Below are 25474 nucleotides of genomic sequence, written 5' to 3' on the forward strand. Positions count from 1 at the left end.
TTTGGGGCCACTGCTGTTTGTCATTTTTATAAATGACCTGGATGAGGGTGTAGAAGGATGTGTTAGTAAATTTGTGGATGAACTAAAGTTGGTGGAATTGTAGATAGTGCAGAAGAATGATGCAGGTTACAGAGGGACATAGATAAGCTGCAGAGCTGGGCTGAGAGGTGGCAAATGCAGTTTAATGCGGAAAAGTGTGAGGTGATTCACTTTGGAAGGAGTAACAGGAATACAGAGTGCTGGGCTAATGGTAAGATTCTTGGTAGTGTGGATGAGCAGAGGGATCTTGGTGTCCATGTACATAGATCGCTGAAAGTTGCCACCCAGGTTGATAGGGTTGTTAAGAAGGCATAAGGTGTGTTAGGTTTTATTGGTAGACGGATTGAGTTTCAGAGCCATGAAGTCATGTTGCAGCTGTACAAAACTCTGGTGTGGCTGCACTTGGAGTATTGCGCACAGTTCTGGTCACCGCATTATAGGAAGGATGTGGAGGCAATGGAAAGGGTGCAGAGGAGATTTACCAGGATGTTGCCTGGTATAGAGGGAAGGCCTAATGAGGAAAGGCTGAGGGACTTGAGGCTGTATTCGTTAGAGAGAAGAAGGTTAAGAGTTGACTTAATAGGGACATACAAGATGATCAGAGGATTAGATAGGGTGGACAGTGAGAGCCTTTTTCCTCGGATGGTGATGGCTAGCACGAGGGGACATAGCTTTAAATTGAGGGGTGATAGATATAGGACAGATGTCAGAGGTAGCTTCTTTACTCAGAGTAGTATGGGCTTGGAATGCCCTGCCTGCAATAGTAGTACTCGCCAACTTTAAGGGCAATTAAATGGTCACTGGGTAAACATATGGATGATAATGGGATAGTGTAGGTTAGATGGGCTTCAGATTGGTTTCACAGGTTGGCGCAATGTCGAGGGCCGAAGGACCTGTACTGCGCTGTAATATTCTGTGTTCTATGTTCTATGTGTGTGTAACACTTTCTCTCTGACTTCTTCTCTCTGTGGGTGCCTCTCCCTCTCTCTCTCTCTGATACCCTGTGAATGTGTGTCACTGTCTCACTGATTGTCTGCTTGTGTGGGTGTTACTGTCTGTCTCTCGCTCTCTCTGATTCTGTCTGTGGGTGTCAGTTTCTCTGATTCCCACACTGTAGGTAGCACCCTCTTTCTGATTCCCTCTTTGTGGGTATCTTTGGTTTTGCAAGTCGCTATTTGTTTCCACGTTACTTTCGGACTCTCCCTCTCTTTATTGATTTGTCTAAGATTCACTTAGGAGCTGGAGTACACCCCTCGAACCTGCTCCACAAAACGTTGTTATTGGCTGATCTGCTTGTAACCTCAGATTCACATTCCTGCCTGTGCCCGACTTTTCAGCTCCTTACTTAACAAGAATCTACTACTGTCACAAATGTATTCAAGAACTTGGTGGGGGGGGGGGCACGGTGGCTCAGTGGTTAGCACTGCAGCCTCACAGCGCCAGGGACCCGGGTTCAATTCCAGCCTCGGGCGACTGTCCGTGTGGAGTTTGCACATTCTCCCCGTGTCTGCGTGGGTTTCCTCTGGGTGCTCCGGTTTCCTCCCACAGTCCAAAGATGTGCAGGCTAGGTGGATCAGCCAGGCTAAATTACCCGTAGTGTTCAGGGGTGTGTGGGTTATAGGGGAATGGGTCTGGGTGGGATGCTTCAAGGGGCGGTGTGGACTTGTTGGGTTGAAGGGCCTGTTTCCACACTGTAGGGAATCTAATCTTAAAAAAACTTTGCTTCCACTGCCCTTGTGAGATGAGGTCCAACAACCCATTACCATCAGAGAGAAATAAATTCTCCTCACCTCTAGTTCACTCACTAGGCGGGATTTATTGCCACATCCCTAACTGCCCAGGGGGGCAGTTAAAAATCAGCTGCATTGCTGTAGGTTTGGAGTTGCATGTAGGCTAGATCAGGTAAGGATGGCAATTTCCTTCCCTAAAGGACATTAGTGAACCAAATGAGCTTTCCCCCCCTGACAATCAGCAATGGATTCACAGTCATCGTTAGATTCTTAATTCCAGATATTTATTGAATACAAATTCCACCATCGACTGCAGCAGGACTTGAATCTGGGTCCCCAGGTTATTATCTGGGTCTCTGGGTTAACAGTGCAATGATAATACCACGAGGCCATCGCAGCCCCCATTGCCCCAACTCCTTCTAGCTTTCTTCTAACCTCTTTTATTCATCTTTGACCTCCTCTCAGTTTGAACTGATTCTGCAGTGTGCTTCTGTGTATTGATCAAGGCTGTATTGAGCTGAGCTGCGGTGAGTTGGTGGCTGGGTGAAGAATGGTGTGCGGGGGTGGGGTGATGTTTGCCTGGTTTTCTGCATTTTTCTCTATAAATAGCTTGTGTGCAGGAAGTGGTGGATTCCTGACTGGGAGCAGGTTGTGCCTGTTAGGATGGAGTTCCAGATTGGATTGCAGGGAATCAGCGGGGTTGGTTAACCCTCTGCAGACACCATGTGCTGATTCTGAACTGTCAGCGTTCAGAGTGATTGCAGAGAACGATCATGATTACAGTCAATCTTTGTCGGCACAAAAATTGCAACAGGCAGCATGTGTTCAGTCTGGCAAACATCCCAGAAACGCCCAGTCAGAACAGTGAGTGGCAGTAACCACAGTAACAGGGTGGGGACTGACTGATAAGGCCCAGGTGAAATGCATGCTGACTTTAGTGATAATGTTGTGCTGCTGTACAGAGAGTAGCAGGAGTTCCAGAAAATCTAGAGCAGTACTGTGAGCGGCAGGGTCTGCTATAACAAAAGTAAAAGCCGAAAAGAGCTGTGCATGCTGGAAATCGAAGACAAAAGTAGAAATTGCTGGAAAATCTCACTAGGTCTGGCAGCATCTGTGGAGAGAAATCAGAGTTAATGTTTCAGATCACTCCACCTGAAACATTAGGTGTGATTTCCCTCTACAGATGCTGCTAGACCCTCTAAGCTTTTCCAGCAAATTCTATTTTTGTCACGGAATCTGCTAGTTTTTAGTGTGACTGACAATGCAGGTAAATGGAGAAACTGCCAGTTAATAATTTCCCATCAGAGCAGCAATTGACAATAAGCTCAGGAATTGCCAGTATGTCGAGCAAATCATTTCATGTTACAATACAATGTCAGTGGACTGATTGGGAGTAACTGAAGAGCAGACATGTCAGTGCAAAGGCTGGAAGCAGTCACAGAAGCATGACACTGGCTACAGACACAGTCGCTCTTTATCAGTGAAAATACTGTTACAGTCCATTGTAACATCTAACAGAGACTGGTCACAGTTATTCCCAGTCAGCACAGAGACTGACAGTGCTGGGAAGTGCTGGAATTTATTATGAAGCCCTCTGAAAGCATAGTCTGATTAGACAAAGTTAACATGATTTTTGAAGGGAAACCATGTGCGATAAATTTATCCTTTTTTGGGGATGTAGCTGGTAGGGCATTTGAAGGTCTATCTGTGGGCATGGTATTCCAACAAAAATGGATTTCCAACAAATATTTAATGACACAACAAGGTAATAAACTACCGTAACGCCTCCTAGGCCCTTCGTCAATCATGAATTAATCTCTCTGTGGAGCTTTTTGAATATGAATTCCCTGGTTAACAGGCAATGGCCTGTCCAACAGGAACTCATCACCTGAGCCCTTTATAAAGCAGTCTTGAGGGTGCTGTCCTGTATGTAGTGGTAGTGACCCTACTCCTGGACTGATAGCCCCAGGTTCAAGTCCCACCAACTTATTGTCAATTGCTGCTCTGATGGGAAATTATTAACTGGCAGTTTCTCCATTTACTTGCATTGTGTAGTAACGTCTCTGATCAGGTTGATTAGAAAAAATAGGTGAAGTTGAAAGAAGAAGCAGATGCAGAGTGGGCTGCTGTGGTGCAATGATCCCTATCTTTGAGGCAGAAGGACCCCGTTCAATTCCTACCTGCACCAGAGGTGTGTAATAATATGTCTGACGAGGTTGATTAGAAAAATAGGTTTAAATTTATACCAAAAAAAGCACACTCAGCCCTTTCCCATCTCCCTGTCTCTCTCTCACCTTTTGATGATTAACGTTGGCCTCAATGGGCTTTGTGTGTAAGTATCCATTTGGCTACATGAGTGATCGATTGGTGGTTAACAAATGAACAAAAAATGTCTCAGTGATTTGATGATGGTAAAATAAATCTGTTCGGGTTTGTTTAAAAGCGCCTCTGGATAACAAAAAATGTAGACCTGGGGGTGTTTGTGGTCATATTTTATTGATTTGTGGGATGTAGGTGTCACTGGCTGGGCCAGCATTTATTGCCCATCGCTAGTTGCCCTTGAGAAAGTGGTGGTGAGGTGTCTTCTTTAACCACTGCAGTCCACTTGCTGTGGGTTGACCCACAATGCTGAAAGGTAGGGATTTCCAGGATTTTGATCCAGCAGCATTGAAAGAACGGTGATATATTTCCATCAGGATGGTCAGTGGCTTGGAGGGGAGCTCGAAGATGGTGGCGCTCCCATGTATCTGCTGCCCTTGTCCTTCTCGCTGAAAGTGGTTGTGGGGTTGGAAGGTGTTGTTTGAGGATGTTTGGTGAATTTTTGCAGTGCGTCTTACAGATATTACACACTGCTACTGAGCATCGGTGGTGAAGGGCATCAACATTTGTGGATGTGGTGCCAATCAAGTGGGCTGCTTTGTCTTGGATGGTGTCAAACTGCTTAAGTGTTGTTGGAGCTGCACGCATCCAGGCAAGTGGGGAGTATTCCATCACACTCCTGATTTATATCTTGTCGATGGTGAACAGGCTTTGGGAAGTCAGGAGGTGGGTTACTCACCGTGATATTCTTAGACTCTTATAGCTGCTGTGTTTATGTGGTGAGTCCAGTTGAGTTTCTGGTCAATGGTAACCCCCAGGATGTAGATAGTGATGGTAACACCATTGAATGTCAAGGGGGTTAGTTAGATTGTCTTTTATTGATAATGATCATAACATGGCATTTGTGTAGCATGAATGTTACTTGCCATTTATCAGCCCAAGCCTAGGTATTATCCAGATCTTGTTGCATTTGAACATGGACTCCCTCAGGATCTGAGGAGTCATGAATGCTGCTGTACATCGCGCAATAGTTGATGAATATCCCCATTTCAGACCTTAAAATGAAGTGAAGATTATTGATGAAGCAGCTAAACATGGCTGCACCCTAGGACACTAGCCTGAGGAACACCTGCAGAGATGTCCTGGAGCTGAGATGACTGATGTCTATCAAAAACAGACATCTTCCTATGTGTCAGGTATGAATCCAGCCAGTGGAGAGTTAGCGCCCTGGATGTAGCACTTGGGCCTAGAGGGATCAAGGGTGTGGGGGAACGGAAGAAACAGGCTATTGAGTTGCCTGATCAGCCATGATCGTAATGAATGATGGAACAGGCTTGAAAGGGTGAATGACCTACTCCTTCTATTTTCTTTGTTTCTATATTTCTGAAGTTTTTTTAAACACATCACCCTTGCACGTGCTTTGTAATATACAGCCTCCTACTTCTAAGGGAAAAAAACAATGACCAGGCTGATTTGAATCAGGTGATGTATAATGCAATAGTTTTAATAAATGATCTCAAAATAAAAGATCCTATAAGGAACAGTGACCATAACATGATAGATTGTAGCATTCAGTTTCAGAGGCAGAGGTCTGGGTTGATAAAAAAAACCTAGGCTAATCTTAAATAAGGTCAGAAGTCACGTGATACCAGGTTTATTTGAAATCACAAGCTTTTGGAGTGTTGTTCCTTAGTCAAATAAACCTCGTGTCATGTGACCTCTGACTTTGTCCACTCCAGTCCAACACTGGCACCTCCTCTTCATAAGGGTAATTATATACAAATGAGGGCAGAGCTGGCTGGAGTGGATTGGGAAAGGGGTTTAGCGGTAAAGAGGAAACATGACAGATGTTTAAGAAAGCAGTTTATGTCTCTGAGGAAAGACATATGCCAGTGAGGAAGTCAGATTCGAGGGAGGGAATAAACAGATCATAGTTAACAAAGTAAGTTTTGGCTCCCATCAATTTGGAAGAAAAAGACCATACAATGCAGCGAAGATTAGTGGTAAGCGAGAGGATTGGGCAAGTTTTAAAAACCAACAAAAGATGACCAAAAGGAGGAGGGAGAAAATCAAACAATAAGGGTAAATTAGAAAGTAATATAAAAATGGGCAGTAAAGGTTTCTTTACATATGTGAAAAGGAAAAGAAAGGTCAAAGTTAAAATAGGCCCATTCAAAAAATGGGTTTGGAGAAATAATGGGGATCCTAGGAAATGTCAGAGGAGTTGAGGAAATATTTTGTTCTCATCTTCATGGTAGAGGACACAAATAGAATTCAAATAAAGATAAATAATCAAGGGGAAAAATGGTGAGGGTGGAGACATTGGTGGGGTAGAGGAATAAATACAATAGCTCTCACTTCAGAAAAAATACCAGGAAAATTACTGAGCCTAAAGGCCAATAAGTCCCTAGAGCTAATGGGTTGTGCCCTGGGATATTCCAGGAAATAGTTACAGCTCATAGTGGATGCACTGGTAGTAATTTTCTAGGAATCCTTAGAATCCGGAAAAATCCTAGATCATTGAAAAACAACCAGTGTATTGCATTTGTTTGAAAACTGAAGCAAGCAACTGGTGACTGCAGGCCAATTAGTTTAATATCTGTCATTGGGAAAATGGTAGAGTCTGTTCTAAAGGATATTATACCACAACATTTAGAAATGCTTGATAAAATCAAGCAGAGTCAGCATGGCTTCATGTAGGGTAAATCAAGCTTGAAAAGTTAATTACAGTTCTTTGAGGAGGTAATAAGCAGAACAGATCTAGGGGAAGCAGTGGATGTAAAATGTTTGAATTAACATAATGTGTTAAATCAGGATCTTCACTACCTAAGAGATAGGAACCCAGTGAGCTGGAGGAACATAAACCTTTTATCAACTGGTACCTATAGGACCAGGAGTGTTCTGGTTAATTGAATATTCTGGTTGATCAAGAAGTCCACATATTCAAAGTAAAAACACACATTAAGTAATAGAAGTCTAATGCAGGGGGTATATGCATCTTTTATTTGCAGCATAAATCAATGAAATAATAATGCAACTTTGCCTTAAATAAAATTGGTGTTGTCATTCGTCGCAAACTGAGTGCAGGTGCTCCACAGAGCACACGACAAACGACAACATTGAACCATTTCAATTCCCCCTCCCACTCCTCGGATGACATGCCCATCCTGGGCCTCCTTCAGTGTTACACTGACACCACCCGGAAACTGGAGGAGCAGCACCTCATATTCCGCCTCGGGAGCCTACAACCTAATGGTCTCAATGTGGACTTTACCAGCTTCAAAATCTCCCCACCCCAGGTCTCATCCCATGACTAACCGTCCCTCTCATCCCTGCCTCCTTGACCTGCCCATCTTCTCTCCCAGCTATCTGCTCCTCCCAACTCAGTGACCAATCCTCACTACCCCCTGCCTGCAATCACCTATCACCATTACACCTACCTTCCCCAGCCCCACCCCTCCTCTCTCTATTTATTTCAGAGCCCCCTTTCCCCTCCCCCATTTCTGAAGAAAGGATCCTGACACGCAACGTCAGCTTTCATGCTCCCCTGATGCTGCCTGGCCTGCTGTGTTCCTCCAGCTCCGCACCGTGTTATCTGACATAGTTATTTTATGTTTATGAACAGAAGCCATTAAATGCTGAACATGGAATGGTTTCCAGCCAGGCCCTCAACCCATTCCCTTTCCATACTGCCCCTGTCTCACACCTCCACCCAGCACCGCCATCCACCCCTTTCCACACTGCCCCTCTCCCCTCCTCCCTCTCTTTCACATACTTCCCCCCAGCCTGGCCCTCCATCCCACCTCTCACATTCCCTCTCTAGTCTCTTTCACCCATCCTGGTCCTTTCTCTTTTCCACCTCCCATCTCTTCCTGTCTCACTGCATATCTTTCTGTAACTCTCTTGCTATAGTTCTCTTTTCATTTCCCTCCTCACTCTCTTTTCTATGTCCCTCTCTTTCCACACTCTGTTCTGCTTGGACTCTCGATTTCTCTCCTTCCCCAATCTTTTCTCTCATTCCTCTCTATCGTTCTTCCCTTTGACTATCATCCTCCTGGGCCTGTACTCTTTAACTTCCTTTCCCTTTCCCTCCCTGCTAACCCAGCCTTTGCTCCCACTTTCGCTGCACTTACTACTCACTCATTCTGTTCACTCATTTTTCAGGAGTCTACACACTGATTGCCACTGGTGCCCTGATGATGCTGGTGGGGTTTCTTGGCTGTTGTGGCGTGGTGCATGAATCTCAGTGTTTACTTGGAGCTGTAAGTATCACTAGGCTCAGAGGCCGGTGTTTAATCTGTGCCTGGGGTTGGGTCAAGATAATTTCTATTTGTTGTTAGATTCAGTATGTGTGCCTTATTCATTGGTTGGTGACATAGGGTTAGGAGTTAGCTGGAATACAGAATCAGGGCTCTGTGTATATCTGGGTTCCATGTTGGTTTTATGGATGTGGCCATATGTCACTCTCTAACGGTGTTGGGGGTTTGCAATCAGTGGTTTCAGTCGTTGTGTGTTGGGGTAGGGTTTAGTGTGTGACTGGGATCAGGTGGATTGTACATCATGAGTCAAGGTTGACCTGTGTTTGAGGTCACATGTCGATGCCTAGCTAGTGTCAGGGGTTATCTGTGACAAAGATTAGGTGCTAATATTTGCCTGGGTCAGGGATCAGCGTGTCTGGTGTCCGTGATGAGGTAAGTGACTTGCACGTGCCTGAGTTTAGGATTTGTTTTATTTCTGGTGTCGAGGGTTGTATTAAATGTGAATTCGTGATTATAGGTAATCAAGTCATAAAGGTGTGTGTATCTCAAAGCCTTGTATGTTATGGTATTGCAAGTGCCCATCTGAATACTTCTTAAATGTTCTGGGAGTTTCTGCCTCCATTACCCTGACATCTTTGGCTTTGTTTTGGGCCTCTACACTCTGGGATTAGAGTGTGTCTGGGGTCAGGAATCGGTGTGCAGCAGGGATAGGATTTGTTGACTGTCTCAGGTTCGTAGTCCAGACTGAATTACAATCTTTGGACAATGTGAGTTTGGAATTGATCATTGTTTGTTGGGGTCACGGCTTAGACTTGGTTCTGGTGTCATGGGGGATTCTACAAGTGGGACCACAGGTGATTGTGCAGCTGAGGTGCATTGTAGATCTGTGCTCAATGTGCTTCTAGGTCAATGATTGATGTGTGTCTGGGATTGAAGTTTGCCTGGGGTCAGGGCTCAGAGCCTGTCGGGGATCAGAGTCCATCCTGGGTATAGGTGGATGTTTAATGTGCTTCTGGAGTCTGGTGTCCATGGATTCATCATGAATTTCAGGGGAAATGTTAGATTATGTTTCAGCTCAGTGTTATTGAGTCTCTGGGGTTAGAGTACAGGGTGCTGCAGGTTGTTTGTTGTTAACAATGCTGACTTTTTCTCTCCAGTTCTTCATGTGTCTGCTGGTGATTTTTGTAGCTGAGATCACAGCTGGAGTCTGGGGTTTCCTGAACAAGCATGAGGTAATGTATTAAATCGGCCCAGCTGTAAAATATCAGAACTGCTCTCCCCATTCTCAGCTCCAGGATTCAAAAGAGACACCCCTCCCATTCTCCAAACTCCTTAATCCTTAGCACTCAACTTCACACACTTCGGAACAGGAGGAGGCCATTCAGGAGGCTTTCAGCCAGGCGCCTAGAGCATTGCTGATCAATGAGTTCACCGTATAGTTACCCTTTACCCCCGGTGCCTTCGCCATACCATTGGTTAACAAAAATCTATCAATTGTAGATTTCAAATAGGCTATTGGTCCAGGACTGATTTGCAGATTATGGAAACATAGAAACTAGAAGTAGGAGTAGGCCATTCAACTCTTACAGTCTGCTCCACCATTCTATATAATCATGGCTGATCCTCTATCTCACAGCCATGTTCTCCCTATTACCTATGATGCCTTTAAAATCTAAAAGGTATCTGTCTCCTTGGAAGTATTCAATGACTTCACCCCCACAGCCCTCAGTGGTAGAGAAATCCACAGGTTTATTAACCTTTGAATGAAGAGACCTTTTCTCATCTCAGTCCTAAATGGTCTACTCTGTATCCCAGACTGTGACCCCTGGTTCCTGACTACCCAAACAGGGAACATCCACCCTGCATCTAGTCTGTCTAGCCCTGTTAGAATTTTATAATATGTTTTCATCAGACTCCCTCTAATTCTCTAAACGCTGGTGAATATAGAGCCGTCTGAACGAACCACTCCTCATAGAACAGTCCTGCTACACTGGCAGCAGGCAAGTGAACCCCCACTGCAATCTCTCTGTGGCAAGTATATCCTCTCTTAGATTGGGAGACCAAAACTGCAAGCAGTAATCCCAATTACTCAGCAATACCCTGTATAAATGCAGGAAGACATCCCTACCTCTGAACTGAAATGCTTTTGCAATAACAGCCAATATACGATTTGCTTTCCTAACTTCTTGCTGCACCTGCATGCCTACTTTCATTTGCTGGCATACAAGGCCACCCAGTTCCCTTTGTACACCTGCGTTTCTCAGTAGATCACCACTTAAATAATGCTCTGCCTTTCTCTTTTTTATACCAAAGTGTATAACTTCACATTTAACCATGTTGTATGACATATGCCACATATTTGCCCACTCACTCAATTTGTCTAAACTACCTTGAAGCCTCTTTTGTATCCACTTTGTGTCATCAGCAAACTTGGCAAAATTACATTTAGTACCCTGTTCCAGGTTATTTATATATATTGTGAACAGCTGGGCCTCGGCATTGATACTTGCTGAACTCCACTAGCCACTTTCTGCCGCCTTTTATTTCCACTCTGCTTCCTGCCTGTCAAGCAATTCTCAAATCAATGCCAATATCCCCAATTACCCCCTATCCCATGTGCTTAACATCTGCCCGTTAATCTCTTATGAGGGATCTTACCAAAAGCCTTCTGAAAAATCTAACATCACACCTGCTGGTTCTCCCTTTCCTATTCTACTAATACTATCTTCAAAATGTTCCAGTAGATTAGTTAAGCAAGATTTGTCTTTCATAAACCTTTGCAGGCTCTGCCCAGCCCCATTGGGTAGTTTCCAAATGTCCTTTTATCACGTGTAATAAACTCTAGCATCTCCCCCACAACTAATGTTTGACGGACTGGTCTATAATCATCTGTTTTTTCCCTCCTTACTTTATTAAATAATGTTATTGCATTTGCCACCCTCCTATCTGTAAGAACTTCTCCAGAGTCTATAGAATTTTTGAAGATGATCACCAACGCATTCAATATTTCCAGGGCCACTTCCTTTCATGTTCTGAGATATCAATTATCAAGCCCTAGTGGGGAAAGGTATAAAATTCAGCATTCCTACTCCTGCTTCATTACTTTGTAGTGAACCCAAGGACAATAACAAGAACTAACCAAAAGGATCAAATTTATTGAACTGCACCAATATGAAAGGCAATGGACATGATTGTACTTTTAATATAAAATCCACATAAATTAAACATAAATCACCAGACAAATTTGGGTCAATATATGTTACAAATTACATGTTAAAAAACAGATACAAAATAAATTGATATCATGGATTTTCTGGGCAGCCCATTCAGGATATATGTCACCAGTTTCAATCAGAAGAAGACAAGAATTCAGAGCAGGAGGCTGTTCATCTGCTAAAACCTGCTGTCCCATTCAGTGAGAACATAATTGATCTGATTGTGGCCTCAACTGCAGTCCCCTGTGTATCCCTCGAACCCTTTGACTCATTGCTCAATTACAGATCTGTCTAACTCATCTTTGAATATATTCAATGTTTCAGCCTCCACTACTGTCTGGTGAAGAGAACTCAGTATTCTAATAATCCTCTGAGAAAGAATGATGAGAGACAACTACTTTCTAAAATCTGTCTCTTGCTTCTAAACTCCCCCTCTGGGGGAAACCATCCTCTTAGCATTCACACTGTCAAATCATATTTGTTTCAGTAAGTTCACCTCTCATTCTTCGAAATTCCCATCAGGACAGGCCCAACCAATATCAGACAAATCCTTAATTCATGAATTGAGTCAAGTTTGGAAGACAAGTGTGAAGCACAACTCTTCGACTTTAACCCTTCACTCTAGGCAACTGACACTTCACCTGCAAACTATGATGGCTTCTGTAGTCAAAAAGCTGGAGTTTGTAGATGCGCTCAGTAGGCAGAACAGCTTCAGGCAGTGAGTGAAGGCCCCTTCTCCTCCTGTCTTGTTGACATTGTTCCTTCTTCATTCACTTGTGGGATGTGGCATCGCTGGCTCAGCCAGCATTTATTGCCTGCCACCCCCCCCCCCCCCCAGTTGCCCTCAAGAAAGTAGTGGTAAGCTGTCTTCTTGAACTGTTGCAGTCCATGTGCTGTGTGTTCACCCACAATGCTATTAAGGAGGGAATTCCAGGATTTTGACTCAGAGACAGTGAAGAAACAGTGACATATTTCCAAGTCAGGGTGGTGAGTGACTGGGAGGGCAACTTGCAGATTGTGATGTTCCCACTGTAGTTGGAAACTGCTGCTTTCCTTTGCAATGGGACAGTGAGGATTTTTTGGGCAGCTTTCCTTGGTATCAGAGAGAAAATGTAACTATGGCATACAGTTCACAGTTAGTTCAGTGGAGAGCATTGATTGGTACTGTCTTCTTGATACCTCTGCTCTGAATGGCTATTCCCAACCAGATTTCAGTTCAAAACTCAAAATGAGTTGCTGTCCCGAAATGTTGAATCATGCTTCTATACTCGACATTGAGTTTGCCCAGGTCTGAAGCATACCCACCTATTGATTTGAGCCAATATAATTACCTACTTAATTCTTTCAGCTATTAATACAACTGGCTCCCATTATTTTGGTGTTTAGTGAGTTTGAAAAGAAGTATTCCCACTTCCGGCGAAACCATTGTCAATGTTTTTCTGTTTTCCCCTCTGGAAATGTTATGGAAGGTTTTGAGATAAGTACCATCTGGTTCCAATTGTGGTTTATGCCACAAGAGAAGCCAATGTTAAAAGCTTCTTTCTGCCCACCGTTAAAAGGAGACTACAGTTATTACTAAAGCTGTAGTATAATTTTATGCTTGTGGTACCTTTTTTAGATAAAGGACAAAAATGATGCACAGTACTCTTGGTGCTGTCTTCCCGAGGCTCTGTACAGCTGCAGCAACATTTCTCAACTTTCGTATTCCATTTCCCTTACAGTAAACACCAACATTCTATTGACCTTTCTAATCACTTAGTGAATCCACAAACCAGCTCTTCATGATTCATATACTGGGACACTCAGATTTCTATGAACTGCAATGTTCTGCAATAATGCTCAATTTAAATAATGTGCTGTTTTCCTATTCTTTCTGCCAAAGTGGATAAGTTCACATTTTCCTACATTATCTGTCAAACTGTTACCTCTTCACTAACCTATCTATATCACTTTGCAGACTCCTTATGTCATCTTGACAACTTACTTTTATATCGATATTTACTTTGATTGCAATTGATATGAATTATAAATGGTTGAGGGCACAGCAAAAAACCCTGTGACACTGTTGTTTCAGCTAGCTAACTTGAAAATGCCCCACTTCACCCTGGTGTACTTGGCTCCTGATCTGACCAGCTCGCAGCTCTGCATGACTAATGCAGTCTATGTCTTGGCGTCTGAGTTGAATTTCCATTTGCAGTTTATTGTGTTTGCTTTTTAGATGCCATGGTTATTTGATTTGCATACCCCAACCTATCCTTCAGCTAAACTCTTAGATGTTTCTTAATTCTTTTTCCTGACCTTGTGTCTTTTATTTTTACTTTTTAGCTGTCGCACCTGAAGCACAGCCTGTCTGTTACTCTACTTCAGAATTCATTGGGCTTGAAATGTTCACTCTGCTTTCTATCCACAGATTCTGCCCAACCTGTTGAGTTTTACCAGCAATTTCTATTTCAGATTTAGAGCATTTGCAGTTCTTGTGTTACTTTAGTGTTATTCTATTTTCTCCCAAGTTTCTGAACCATTATTTATGCACCTTTTCTATGCAAGCCATCCTCCTCACTTATTATGTGAAAGGCCTGCCCTCTGCTCTATTTATACTTTCATTTGGCCCAGTTCTGTAAAACCCACCCCAAGTGTGCAGTGTAATAGAGATAATGGGAACTGCAGATGCTGGAGAATCCAAGATAATAAAATGTGAGGCTGGATGAACACAGCAGGCCCAGCAGCATCTCAGGAGCACAAAAGCTGACGTTTCAGACCTAGACCCTTCATCAGATATCTTTCCCCTCCATTCGTGGCAGTGTTCCATGAAACGGCATTGTAGTGATTGTAAAGCAGTCAGCCAGCTGGACATCATAGAATATGAGTTCCCTGAGTGGGGCTGTTAACCTGGTCCAGTCAGGGAGCCCTGGCTGACAGATATAAGCAGGACTGTCAGGTCTGTTTCTAACCTTCTGGGTGCTGATTCTGATGAGGAGGGTCAGAATCAAGAACTTTCCACATGTAAATAAAGGATGACATGGTGACGGAACACCAACGTCCATGGGGTTATTTCATGCACCTTCTCTTTCCCAGCTCCTTTTTTAAGGCATGTGTTTGCCTCCCCCATCTGTTTATCCCATCCAGTTTTCACTCCCTAACTAATAGAAATATTGACACTTATGGCACAGAAAGAGGCTTTTACTCAGCCCATTAAGTTTATTCCAGCTTTCGTAGTTTGTTTCTCACTCTCCGCCTTTCCTTCCCATCACTCTCTCTCGCTCTATTTTTGTTGCTGCATTTCTCCTTTCTGTCTCTCTTAACCTTCAGTTCCTCTTCCTGCACCACTCCTTCCTATCACTCTCTCTGTTTCTACTCCTGTCCCTGTATCTCCCCTTCCCAGGCCTCTCCCTGTTTCACCTTCTCTCCCTGCATCTGTCATTTCCTGATCCTCCTCCTCCTCCTCCTCCATTCCTCTTCCAAACTACCATCTATTTCCTGTCCCCCTCCTCTGCCTGTGTCCCAGGCCTCTTGAGTTCTAACCTGAGATAACACGGCGCGGAGCTGGATGAACACAGCGGGCCAAGCAGCATCAGAGGAGCAGGAAAGCTTGACGTCTTGGGTTGGGACCCTTCTTCAGAAAACCTGTCTCCCTTTCCAATCTCGCTCTCTCCATCTTTCTCTCGTCTTCCTGCTTCTCCTTCCTCCACTTCCCTTTTTACGGTATTTTTTGCTTTCCCTTCTTGTTTCTTTTCCTTTCTGTGCTTTTTGTCTCTCCCCTCCTTCCTGTTATCTCTCATTCTCTCCACCTTGCTTGATCTTCCCCTCCTTTAACTCTCTCTCTCCCTGCCTTGTTTGTGCGATCAGTCATTTTCTCTCTCTTTCTCTCTTCGGTGACCTTGTTTCTCATTTCCTGAGCCTCTCTCCCCTCCACCATTGTTGATAAGGCATCTTCCAGCGTAATGACTTTCTTTTTCTGTTTACTGATAGATTCTGCAAGAGATGAGTGGGTACTACAGCAAATCCCTGCAAGCCTATAAAATGACTGGAGCGGGTAACAGGACATTACGTGCCATTCATAGTGTGGTGAGTGGATGCCTCACACAGTACCTTCAGAGTGGAACATTTACACACTCAATCAACTCAAATGTCTATCATGCATGGATAAACATAATACATACCCACCTTCCTATGCCATATATTTACAACCTACAAACCTCAAGACCAAAACACCAGAGTGTACTGAGGATTTACAGTAGACTTTCACAATCAATACAGAGACCTACACAACCAACTCTCCAAATTGTCACATTATTGGGCCAAAGGGGGAAACAGTGGGCAGGAGTTTCGCCTGGGATTCAGGGCTGCGATGCAGTGAGTAAATGGGGGTGTCGAGTGTGCGTTTGGCACCTGTGAGACGAGCTTGGAATATTCTGAGAGGCACTCTCCCGATTGGCTGCCTCTGCTTGTTGGCAAGGTCCTAACACTAAAGGACCAATCGCAAGGCTGTCAGCTCAGACGGGGAGGCAGAGGGCGTGACTGAGGCAGCTCGGAGATGGCAAGATCCCCTCAACATAGAGATGCTGTCATTGACTTACACAGCAGTATATACACTGGGGAGGCCGTGGCGTAATATCCCAGAGACTTCTAGGCTTATGTTCAAGTGTTTAAAAGCCACCAGCTCACCGTGATATGGTTCAGGACATACCCAGGAATGGTGGTGTGATGTCTGGGACACTGTGTGTAAGATGTGATTCTCTCAGCATAGCTGTATGGGGCTGTTGCTTAACTCATCGGTGAGGTATTTCAAGAAATCTGTCCCCTCTCTAAACCCTTAATGCTATGATTATGCCAATTTACATTGGGAAAGTTGAAATCCCCTAGTACAATGATCCAGTTATTACTCTCACGCACCTCTGTGAACTGTCTACATACTCCTTTAAGAAGCAGTCATCTGAGACTGAAGTAGCAGCCACTTAGAGAAACATGGATTCACTTTGGAAAACAAACACAGAATTGTTAAAGGCACTTTGTATTTAAATAATTTGAAGTTCTTTGCTGAGCGAAATATGGTTTATGTAGTGCCCATGGAATCCCAAAAGCTGTGCAGGAACATGTCACATTATAAGCCTGTGAACAAAGTTGAAGTCCATTAAATGAAAAGGACAATGTGGATATGAAGTGGGCTGAGGGTTGGAAATAAGAGTGTTGTGGGGCTGTCCTTGAACTAGAAGAAGGCACACAGCGGGACTCTCGAGGATAGAGTCACTGCCCTTCCTGATATCTATTCACTCTCCAGATCTAGGAGCACAAAGGACAATTTCAAAATCTGCAGATGACATAAAATTTGGAAATGTTGCAAACTGAGGAGGAGAGTGTGAGACAGCAAGAGGATACAGACTGCTGGAACAGGGGAAAACCAGCAGGTGAAATTTAACACAGAGATGGATGAAGTGATTCATTTTGGTTGGAAGAGTGTGGGCAGACAATATAAATGAAGGATACAACTGTAAACGGTCGGCAGCATCAGAAGGACCCAGGCAAGGGGCTCTAACAATTATTGAAGCTGGTAGCACAGGCTGAGAGCATGTTTAAAGAAATGTTTAGGATAAGCGGCATCGGTAGAGTGGATAGCCAGAGACTTTTTCCCAGGGCGGAAATGACTATTACGAGGGGCCATAATTTTAAAGTGATTGGAGGAAGGTATAGGGGAGATGTCAGAGAGTGGTGGGTGTATGGAATGCACTGCCAGTGGTGGTAGCAGAATCAGATACATTAGCGACATTTAAGTGACTCTTAGATAGGCACATGAAAGGTATGCAGGTTACTTTTAGTCTTAGAGTAGGATAATAGGTCGGCACAACATCAAGGGGTGAAGGGCCTGTACTGTCCTGTGCTGTTCTATGTTAGCTCTACCAATGGGAGTAGGGAATATCAGTGCAAAGATGAGAAACTTCCATTGTGTGGAGAGATTGGAGATACTGAGGGAATTCTCTGTGGAGAAGTGAAGGCTGAGAGGAGATTTGACTGAGCTGTTCAAAATCTTTCAATGTCGCTGGGTCAAAATCCTGGAACTCCTTCCCGAATGGCTTTATGGGTCAATGCATGGCAGGTGGACTGCAGTGGCTGAAGAAGGCAGCTCACCAGCACCTTCACAAGGACAACTAGGGATGGGCTACAAATGCTGACCAACCAGCGACACCCACATCCCCATAAGTGAATTTTTTAAAAAAAATCGTGCAATGTAATAAACCAATTCCACTCTTTTCCACAAGCAATGTGCTGTAGCCTGGAAAGGCTCACTGTAGTTGCCAAAGTAATAGTGGCCTGCCATTTTCCCATTGGCTCCATTTGGTGCAAGGAGCTATTCATTCACACCTTGGACCATCAAACAGTGTCCAACAGCTGAGCTCAGTCTCTTGAATGTTGGCATTTCAGTCAGATAGAGACTCTCACATACAGCTGATGGTGTAAAGAGAGAATCCATTTACAAATGTAATAACTTACTGACACTGAAGTGTCATCGTGCCACCAATGTGCCCTCAGAAGGGCTTCTTACTCTCTGTCCCCCTATGTCTTGGGGTTTACAGATGGGGTGGAAGGAGCCTGCCCTACTTTGGGGCCCACTGACCTTGGAGATGTGGTCAGGTGACCCTGGTGTTGAGGGGGCACGTGTGGGGATGGGATGTTTGTGTCTAGAGTATCCTGACATACTGAGTGTGTCCTGCCCAAAGGCAGGGGGGAGCCTCCTCAGTTTGAACTCCTACAGGGCTGAGGGTGGCAGGCAGGGTGAAAGTGAAAGGCCTGACCACCTCTGGAGTGTCCTGAAAGGAGTCTTCGAGGGTCCTCTGGCTGGGTGCCTGCTTGTGAGGTCAAGTTTCCTTAGCTCCCTTGCTGTTGGCATTGTCAGAGTGATGGAGAACAGGTCTGTGTGTTTACCCAGCAGACCCTGAGGGTCTGGGCCTGGATCTCCATGGTAATTGTCAACCTCTCCACAGAGGTAGCCAGACACTCTCAGGATGGCAAATTTTTGTCAGGTTGCCCAGTGCCCCTGAGACCCTCGGCAGCTGCTCCTGTGTCTGTTTGTGCAAAGTCCCTCATTGCCAACATCACAGGAGCTGAGCAGGTGCCTGGTCTCTGACAGCCCTCGAGTGCCAGTGGCCTGGGGCATTTCTTCCTTGGCAGCTGCCAGTCCTGCCCTTCCTTCAACCACATACCAGAGATTGCAAAAATATTATATTCTCATAGACTGACCAATGCTGTTACTCTCTTTGCATTACCACAGACAAACTGCAGTTTACCCACACTAACAGACTCCAGTCTCACTCCTCTCTAAAAGAACTGCAACATCACACTCACTGATACTCTGCAGTCTCACACTGCATTTTCTATCTCACTGGTATTTTGTAGTATTACACTCTCACTGCAATCTCACACTCATTAACAAACTGCTGTGTCCCTTCCACTGACAGGCTGTAGTCTCACACTGACTGTCACTGTGCAGTCTCACACTCAGTTACACCTTGCCAACTCACTCTGGCACACTGAAATCCCAATGTCACTGACACACTGCAGTCTCTATCTCTCTCTCTCTGTCTCTCTCACACACGCTGACACACTGCAGGCTCACTTCCACTGACCATTACACTGTCACCCTGCAGTCTGTTCCACCAACACACTGCAGTCTCACTGTCACTGACACTGCAGTACCACACTGCATTTTCTCTCCCACTGACACGATGTGCTCTCACACTCACACACATTAACACACGGCAGTCACAAACACACTGCAGTTTCTCTTTCTCACTGATACTGTGTAGTCTCGTGCTCACACACTGCATTTCACATTCACTGACACGCTGCAGACTCGGTCCCTGACACTGTCGTCTCACACTGCATTTTCCCTCTCACTGGTACTGTGCAATCTCACATTCACTAACGTACTGCAGTCTCATACTCACTGACACACTGCTGTCTCAGTGTCTGTCTCCACTGACACATGCAGCCTCACTCTCATTGACACGGTGTATTCTCACTCCCACTGACACACTGCATTCCCACTCTGACACACTGCAGTCTCACTCACACTGACACTGTAGTGTCACAATGCATTTTCTCTCAGTGACACTGTTTGGTCTCGCATTCACACACTTCAGTCTCACACTTTTTGGCACACTGCTATCTCACTTCCACTGACACTCTGTAGTCTCACACCCTCTGACACACCACAGTCCCATTCTCACTGACACACGGCAGTTCCACTCTCAGTGACGCACGGCAGTCCCACTCTCACTGACACACACAGTCCCACTCTCACTGACCCACGGCAGTCCCACTCTCATTGACACACACAGTCCCACTCTCATTGACACACACAGTCCCACTCTCACTAACGCGTGGCAGTCCCACTCTCACTGACACACACAGTCCCACTCTCACTGACCCACGGCAGTCCCACTCTCACTGACACACACAGTCCCACTCTCACTGACCCACGGCAGTCCCACTCTCATTGACACACACAGTCCCACTCTCATTGACACACACAGTCCCACTCTCACTAACGCGTGGCAGTCCCACTCTCACTGACACACACAGTCCCACTCTCACTGACCCACGGCAGTCCCACTCTCACTGACACACACAGTCCCACTCTCACTGACCCACGGCAGTCCCACTCTCACTGACACACACAGTCCCACTCTCACTGACACACACAGTCCCACTCTCACTGACCCACGGCAGTCCCACTCTCACTGACACACACAGTCCCACTCTCACTGACACACACAGTCCCACTCTCTGACCCATGGCAGTCGCACTCTCACTGACGCATGGCAGTCCCACTCTCACTGACCCACGGCAGTCGCACTCTCACTGACACACACAGTCCCACTCTCACTAACCCACGGCAGTCCCACTCTCACTGACACACACAGTCCCACTCTCACTAACCCACGGCAGTCCCACTCTCACTGACACACACAGTCCCACTCTCACTGACACACACAGTCCCACTCTCACTGGCGCACACAGTCCCACTCTCACTGACACACACAGTCCCACTCTCACTGACCCACGGCAGTCCCACTCTCACTGACGCACACAGTCCCACTCTCACTGACCCACGACAGTCCCACTCTCACTGACACACACAGTCCCACTCTCACTGACACACAGCTGTGCCTCCCACCAACACACCGCAGACTCGCACTCACCGTTAAGGTGCATTCTCACACCCATTGAAACCCTGCAGTCTCACACTCAATAACACTGTGCAGACTCACTCTCATTGACTCACTTCAGACTCACTGACACTGCAGTGCCTCTCAATATTTTCTCTCTCACTGATACCATGTAGTTTCACACCCACGCACTGTAGTCTCGCTCATTATTAAACTGATGTTCCAGTCTCACTAAAGCACTGCAGTGTCACTCCCATCCACACGCTGCAATTACTCTCGCACTGACACACTGCAGTCTCACACTCATTTACACTGCATTCATGCTCACTGACAGTGCAGTCTCACACTCATTTGCACTGCATTCATGCTCACTGACAGTGCAGTCTCACACTCATTTGCACTGCATTCATGCTCACTGACAGTGCAGTCTCACACTCATTTGCACTGCATTCATGCTCACTGACAGTGCAGTCTCACACTCATTTGCACTGCATTCATGCTCGCTGACAGTGCAGTCTCACACTCATTTGCACTGCATTCATGCTCACTGACAGTGCTGTGTCACACTCATTTGCACTGCATTCATGCTCACTGACAGTGCAGTCTCACACTCATTTGCACTGCATTCATGCTCACTGACAGTGCTGTGTCACACTCATTTGCACTGCATTCATGCTCACTGACAGTGCAGTCTCACACTCATTTGCACTGCATTCATGCTCACTGACAGTGCAGTCTCACACTCATTTGCACTGCATTCATGCTCACTGACAGTGCAGTCTCACACTCATTTGCACTACATTCATGCTCACTGACAGTGCTGTGTCACACTCGTTTGCACTGCACTCATGCTCACTGACACTGCAGTCTCAGACTTCTTTTTTCTATCTGACTGTCAATCTGTAGTCTCACAATTACGCACGGCGGTCTCACACTCATTGAGACACAGTAGTCTCGCACTCTCTTCCACCTTGCTGAGTCACTGTGATACACTGCAGTCCCACTCTCACTGACAGACTGCAGCTTCAACCTCAGTCATACTGCAGTCTCTGTCTCTCTCTCTCACCGACACTGCATTCCTACTCTCACTGATACATTTCCGCACAAAACTCACTGACACACTGCCATCACACCCTCACTGACACACTGCAGTGTCACCCCCTCATTGACACACTGCAGTGTCACCTCCCCCGCCCTGACACATTGCAGTGACCTCCCCCCGTCACTGACACGTTGCAGTGCCTCCCCCAGCTGACACGCTGCAGTGTCCCCCCCACGCTGACTCGCTGCAGTGTCCCCCCCTCGCTGACTCGCTGCAGTGTCCCCCCCTCACGCTGACTCGCTGCAGTGTCCCCCCTCACGCTGACACGCTGCAGTGTCCCCCCCTCACGCTGACTCGCTGCAGTGTCCCTCCCCCCTCACTCACACGCTGCAGTGTCTCTCCCCCCTCGCTCACACGCTGTAGTGTCTCTCCCCCCTCGCTCACACGCTGCAGTGTCTCTCCCCCCTCGCTGACACACTGCAGTGTCTTTCCCCCCATGCTGACATACTGCAGTGTCTCTCCCTCCCACGCTGACATGTTGCAGTGTCTCTCCCCCCTCGCTCACACGTTGCAGTGTCTCTCCCCCCTCATTCACACGCTGCAGTGTCTCTCCCCCCTCACTCACACGCTGCAGTGTCTCTCCCCCCTCACTCACACGCTGCAGTGTCTCTCCCCCCTCGCTGACACACTGCAGTGTCTCTCCCCCCTCGCTGACACACTGCAGTGTCTCTCCCCCCTCACTCACACGCTGCAGTGTCTCTCCCCCCTCGCTGACACACTGCAGTGTCTTTCCCCCCACGCTCACACGCTGCAGTGTCTCTCCCCCCTCACTCACACGCTGCAGTGTCTCTCCCCCCTCGCTGACACACTGCAGTGTCTCTCCCCCCTCGCTGACACACTGCAGTGTCTTTCCCCCCACGCTCACACGCTGCAGTGTCTCTCCCCCCTCGCTCACACGTTGCAGTGTCTCTCCCCCCTCACTGACATACTGCAGTGTCTCTCCCTCCCACGCTGACATGTTGCAGTGTCTCTCCCCCCTCACTGACACGTTGCAGTGTCTCTCCCCCCACGCTGACATGTTGCAGTGTTTCTCCCCCCTCGCTGACACGTTGCAGTGTCTCTCCCCCCTCACTGACATACTGCAGTGTCTCTCCCTCCCACGCTGACATGTTGCAGTGTCTCTCCCCCCTCACTGACACGTTGCAGTGTCTCTCCCCCCACGCTGACATGTTGCAGTGTTTCTCCCCCCTCGCTGACACGTTGCAGTGTCTCTCCCCCCTCGCTCACATGCTGCCATGTCTCTCCCCCCTCGCTGACACACTGCAGTGTCAACCCCCCACCTCGCTGACACGCTGGAGTGTCAATCCCCTGCCTGCTGACACACTGCAGTGTCACCCACTGGTAACCTGTCGTCTCACACTCATTGACATACTGCAGTTTTAATCTCTCTCTCTCTCTCCCCCACTGACACACTGCAGTCACACTCTCATTGATAGAGCGCAGACTCATTCATTGATGCTACAGCCTTACACTCATGGACACTCTGTGGTCTCACTCAATTTGACAAAATGCAGAACCACTCTGACCAACACACTGCACTCTCACAATCACTAACGCACTACAGTGTCACTCACTCACCCGCTCACTCAATGACACGCTGACACTGCAGTCTCACTCTGACTGACATTGCAGTCTCTCTCTCACTGACGCGCTGCAGTCTCACTCTGACTGACACGCTGCCAACTCACTCACTGACACACTGCATTCTCACTCTCACTGACACGCTGCAGGCTGTTTCTCACTGACATGCTGCAGTCTCTCTCTCACTGACACACTGCATTCTCACTCTCACTGACGCGCTGCAGTCTCTCTCTCACTGACACGCTGCAGTCTCTCTCACTGACGCGCTGCAGTCTCTCTCTCACTGACACGCTGCAGTCTCTCTCTCACTGACATGCTGCAGTCTCTCTCTCACTGACACACTGCATTCTCACTCTCACTGACACGCTGCAGTCTCTCTCACTGACGCGCTGCAGTCTCTCTCTCACTGACACGCTGCAGTCTCTCTCTCACTGACACGCTGCAGTCTCTCTCACTGACACGCTGCAGTCTCTCTCTCACTGACGCGCTGCAGTCTCACTCTGACTGACACGCTGCCAACTCACTCACTGACACACTGCATTCTCACTCTCACTGACGTGCTGCAGTCTCTCTCACTGACGCGCTGCAGTCTCTCTCTCACTGACGCGCTGCAGTCTCTCTCTCACTGACACGCTGCAGTCTCTCTCTCACTGACGCGCTGCAGTCTCTCTCTCACTGACACGCTGCAGTCTCTCTCACTGACACGCTGCAGTCTCTCTCTCACTGACACGCTGCAGTCTCTCTCTCACTGACACGCTGCAGTCTCTCTCTCACTGACACGCTGCAGTCTCTCTCACTGACACGCTGCAGTCTCTCTCTCACTGACACGCTGCAGTCTCTCTCTCACTGACATGCTGCAGTCTCTCTCTCACTGACACGCTGCAGTCTCTCTCTCACTGACACGCTGCAGTCTCTCTCTCACTGACATGCTGCAGTCTCTCTCACTGACATGCTGCAGTCTCTCTCACTGACACGCTGCAGTCTCTCTCACTGACACGCTGCAGTCTCTCTCTCACTGACACGCTGCAGTCTCTCTCTCACTGACATGCTGCAGTCTCTCTCACTGACACGCTGCAGTCTCTCTCTCACTGACGCACTGCAGTCTCTCTCTCACTGATGTGCTGCAGGCTGTTTCTCACTGACATGCTGCAGTCTCTCTTTCACTGACATGCTGCAGTTTCTCTCTCACTGACACGCTGCAGTCTCTCTCTCACTGACACGCTGCAGTCTCTCTCACTGACGCGCTGCAGTCTCTCTCTCACTGACACGCTGCAGTCTCTCTCTCACTGACGCGCTGCAGTCTCTCTCTCACTGACACGCAGTCTCTCTCTCACTGACGCGCTGCAGTCTCTCTCTCACTGACGCGCTGCAGGCTGTTTCTCACTGACATGCTGCAGTCTCTCTCTCACTGACATGCTGCAGTTTCTCTCTCACTGACGTGCTGCAGTCTCTCTCTCACTGACACGCTGCAGTCTCTCTCACTGACGCGCTGCAGTCTCTCTCTCACTGACGCGCTGCAGTCTCTCTCTGCATTTTCTGTTTCACTGATACTAGTCTTACACTCACACTGCAGTCTCCTTCCATTGACACACTGCAGTCTCACACTCACTGTCACCATGTGGTCTCACCCTCACTTCTGCACAACTCTCACTAGTTGACACTGTACAGCTCCAACTTCCTGATGTGTTCTGTGCTGTCTTTCGTGCATTGCCAGATGTTAAGTGATATGTTTTGTGATGTTTCCCTCTCTGTTTAGTTGCAGTGCTGTGGAGACTCATTACCAGATCCTAATGTGCAGCATCTGTGTCCTACATTGCAAGTGTCTGTGGTGAGTTCCATGTTTTAAGCAGAATTTGGGACCTGATTGTTTTGTTTACTTGCCCATTCTTGCAGAGCGTCAGTGACCCTTCAACTACAAACTTTAATACTGACCTTGAGCATTCTATCCTCTGAATCTTACAAAGTAAAGCAATGTAGTCTCTTGACTGAAGCTATTGCATCTGTTTTCATACAGGCCTTTCCTTCCAGTCCTTAATCAGATTTCAATTCTGCTGCAAGTTTTCCC

General features: G+C 46.8%; 1 protein-coding gene across 2 annotated transcripts in view; it reads left to right on the forward strand.

The window, feature by feature from the left end:
* Positions 1 to 25474, forward strand: part of LOC125462705 (CD9 antigen-like) — an 86024-nt gene that overhangs the window by 43912 nt on the left and 16638 nt on the right. For both annotated transcript variants that reach the window (XM_059653235.1, XM_059653234.1), the window contains exons 3-6: positions 8253 to 8350; positions 9505 to 9579; positions 15532 to 15627; positions 25166 to 25237. In XM_059653235.1, the coding sequence (XP_059509218.1) occupies positions 8253 to 8350; positions 9505 to 9579; positions 15532 to 15627; positions 25166 to 25237 (341 nt within the window). The remainder of the gene's footprint in view (positions 1 to 8252; positions 8351 to 9504; positions 9580 to 15531; positions 15628 to 25165; positions 25238 to 25474) is intronic.

This window comes from Stegostoma tigrinum, chromosome 21 (genome assembly GCF_030684315.1).
Source record: "Stegostoma tigrinum isolate sSteTig4 chromosome 21, sSteTig4.hap1, whole genome shotgun sequence".
NCBI lineage: Eukaryota > Metazoa > Chordata > Chondrichthyes > Orectolobiformes > Stegostomatidae > Stegostoma > Stegostoma tigrinum.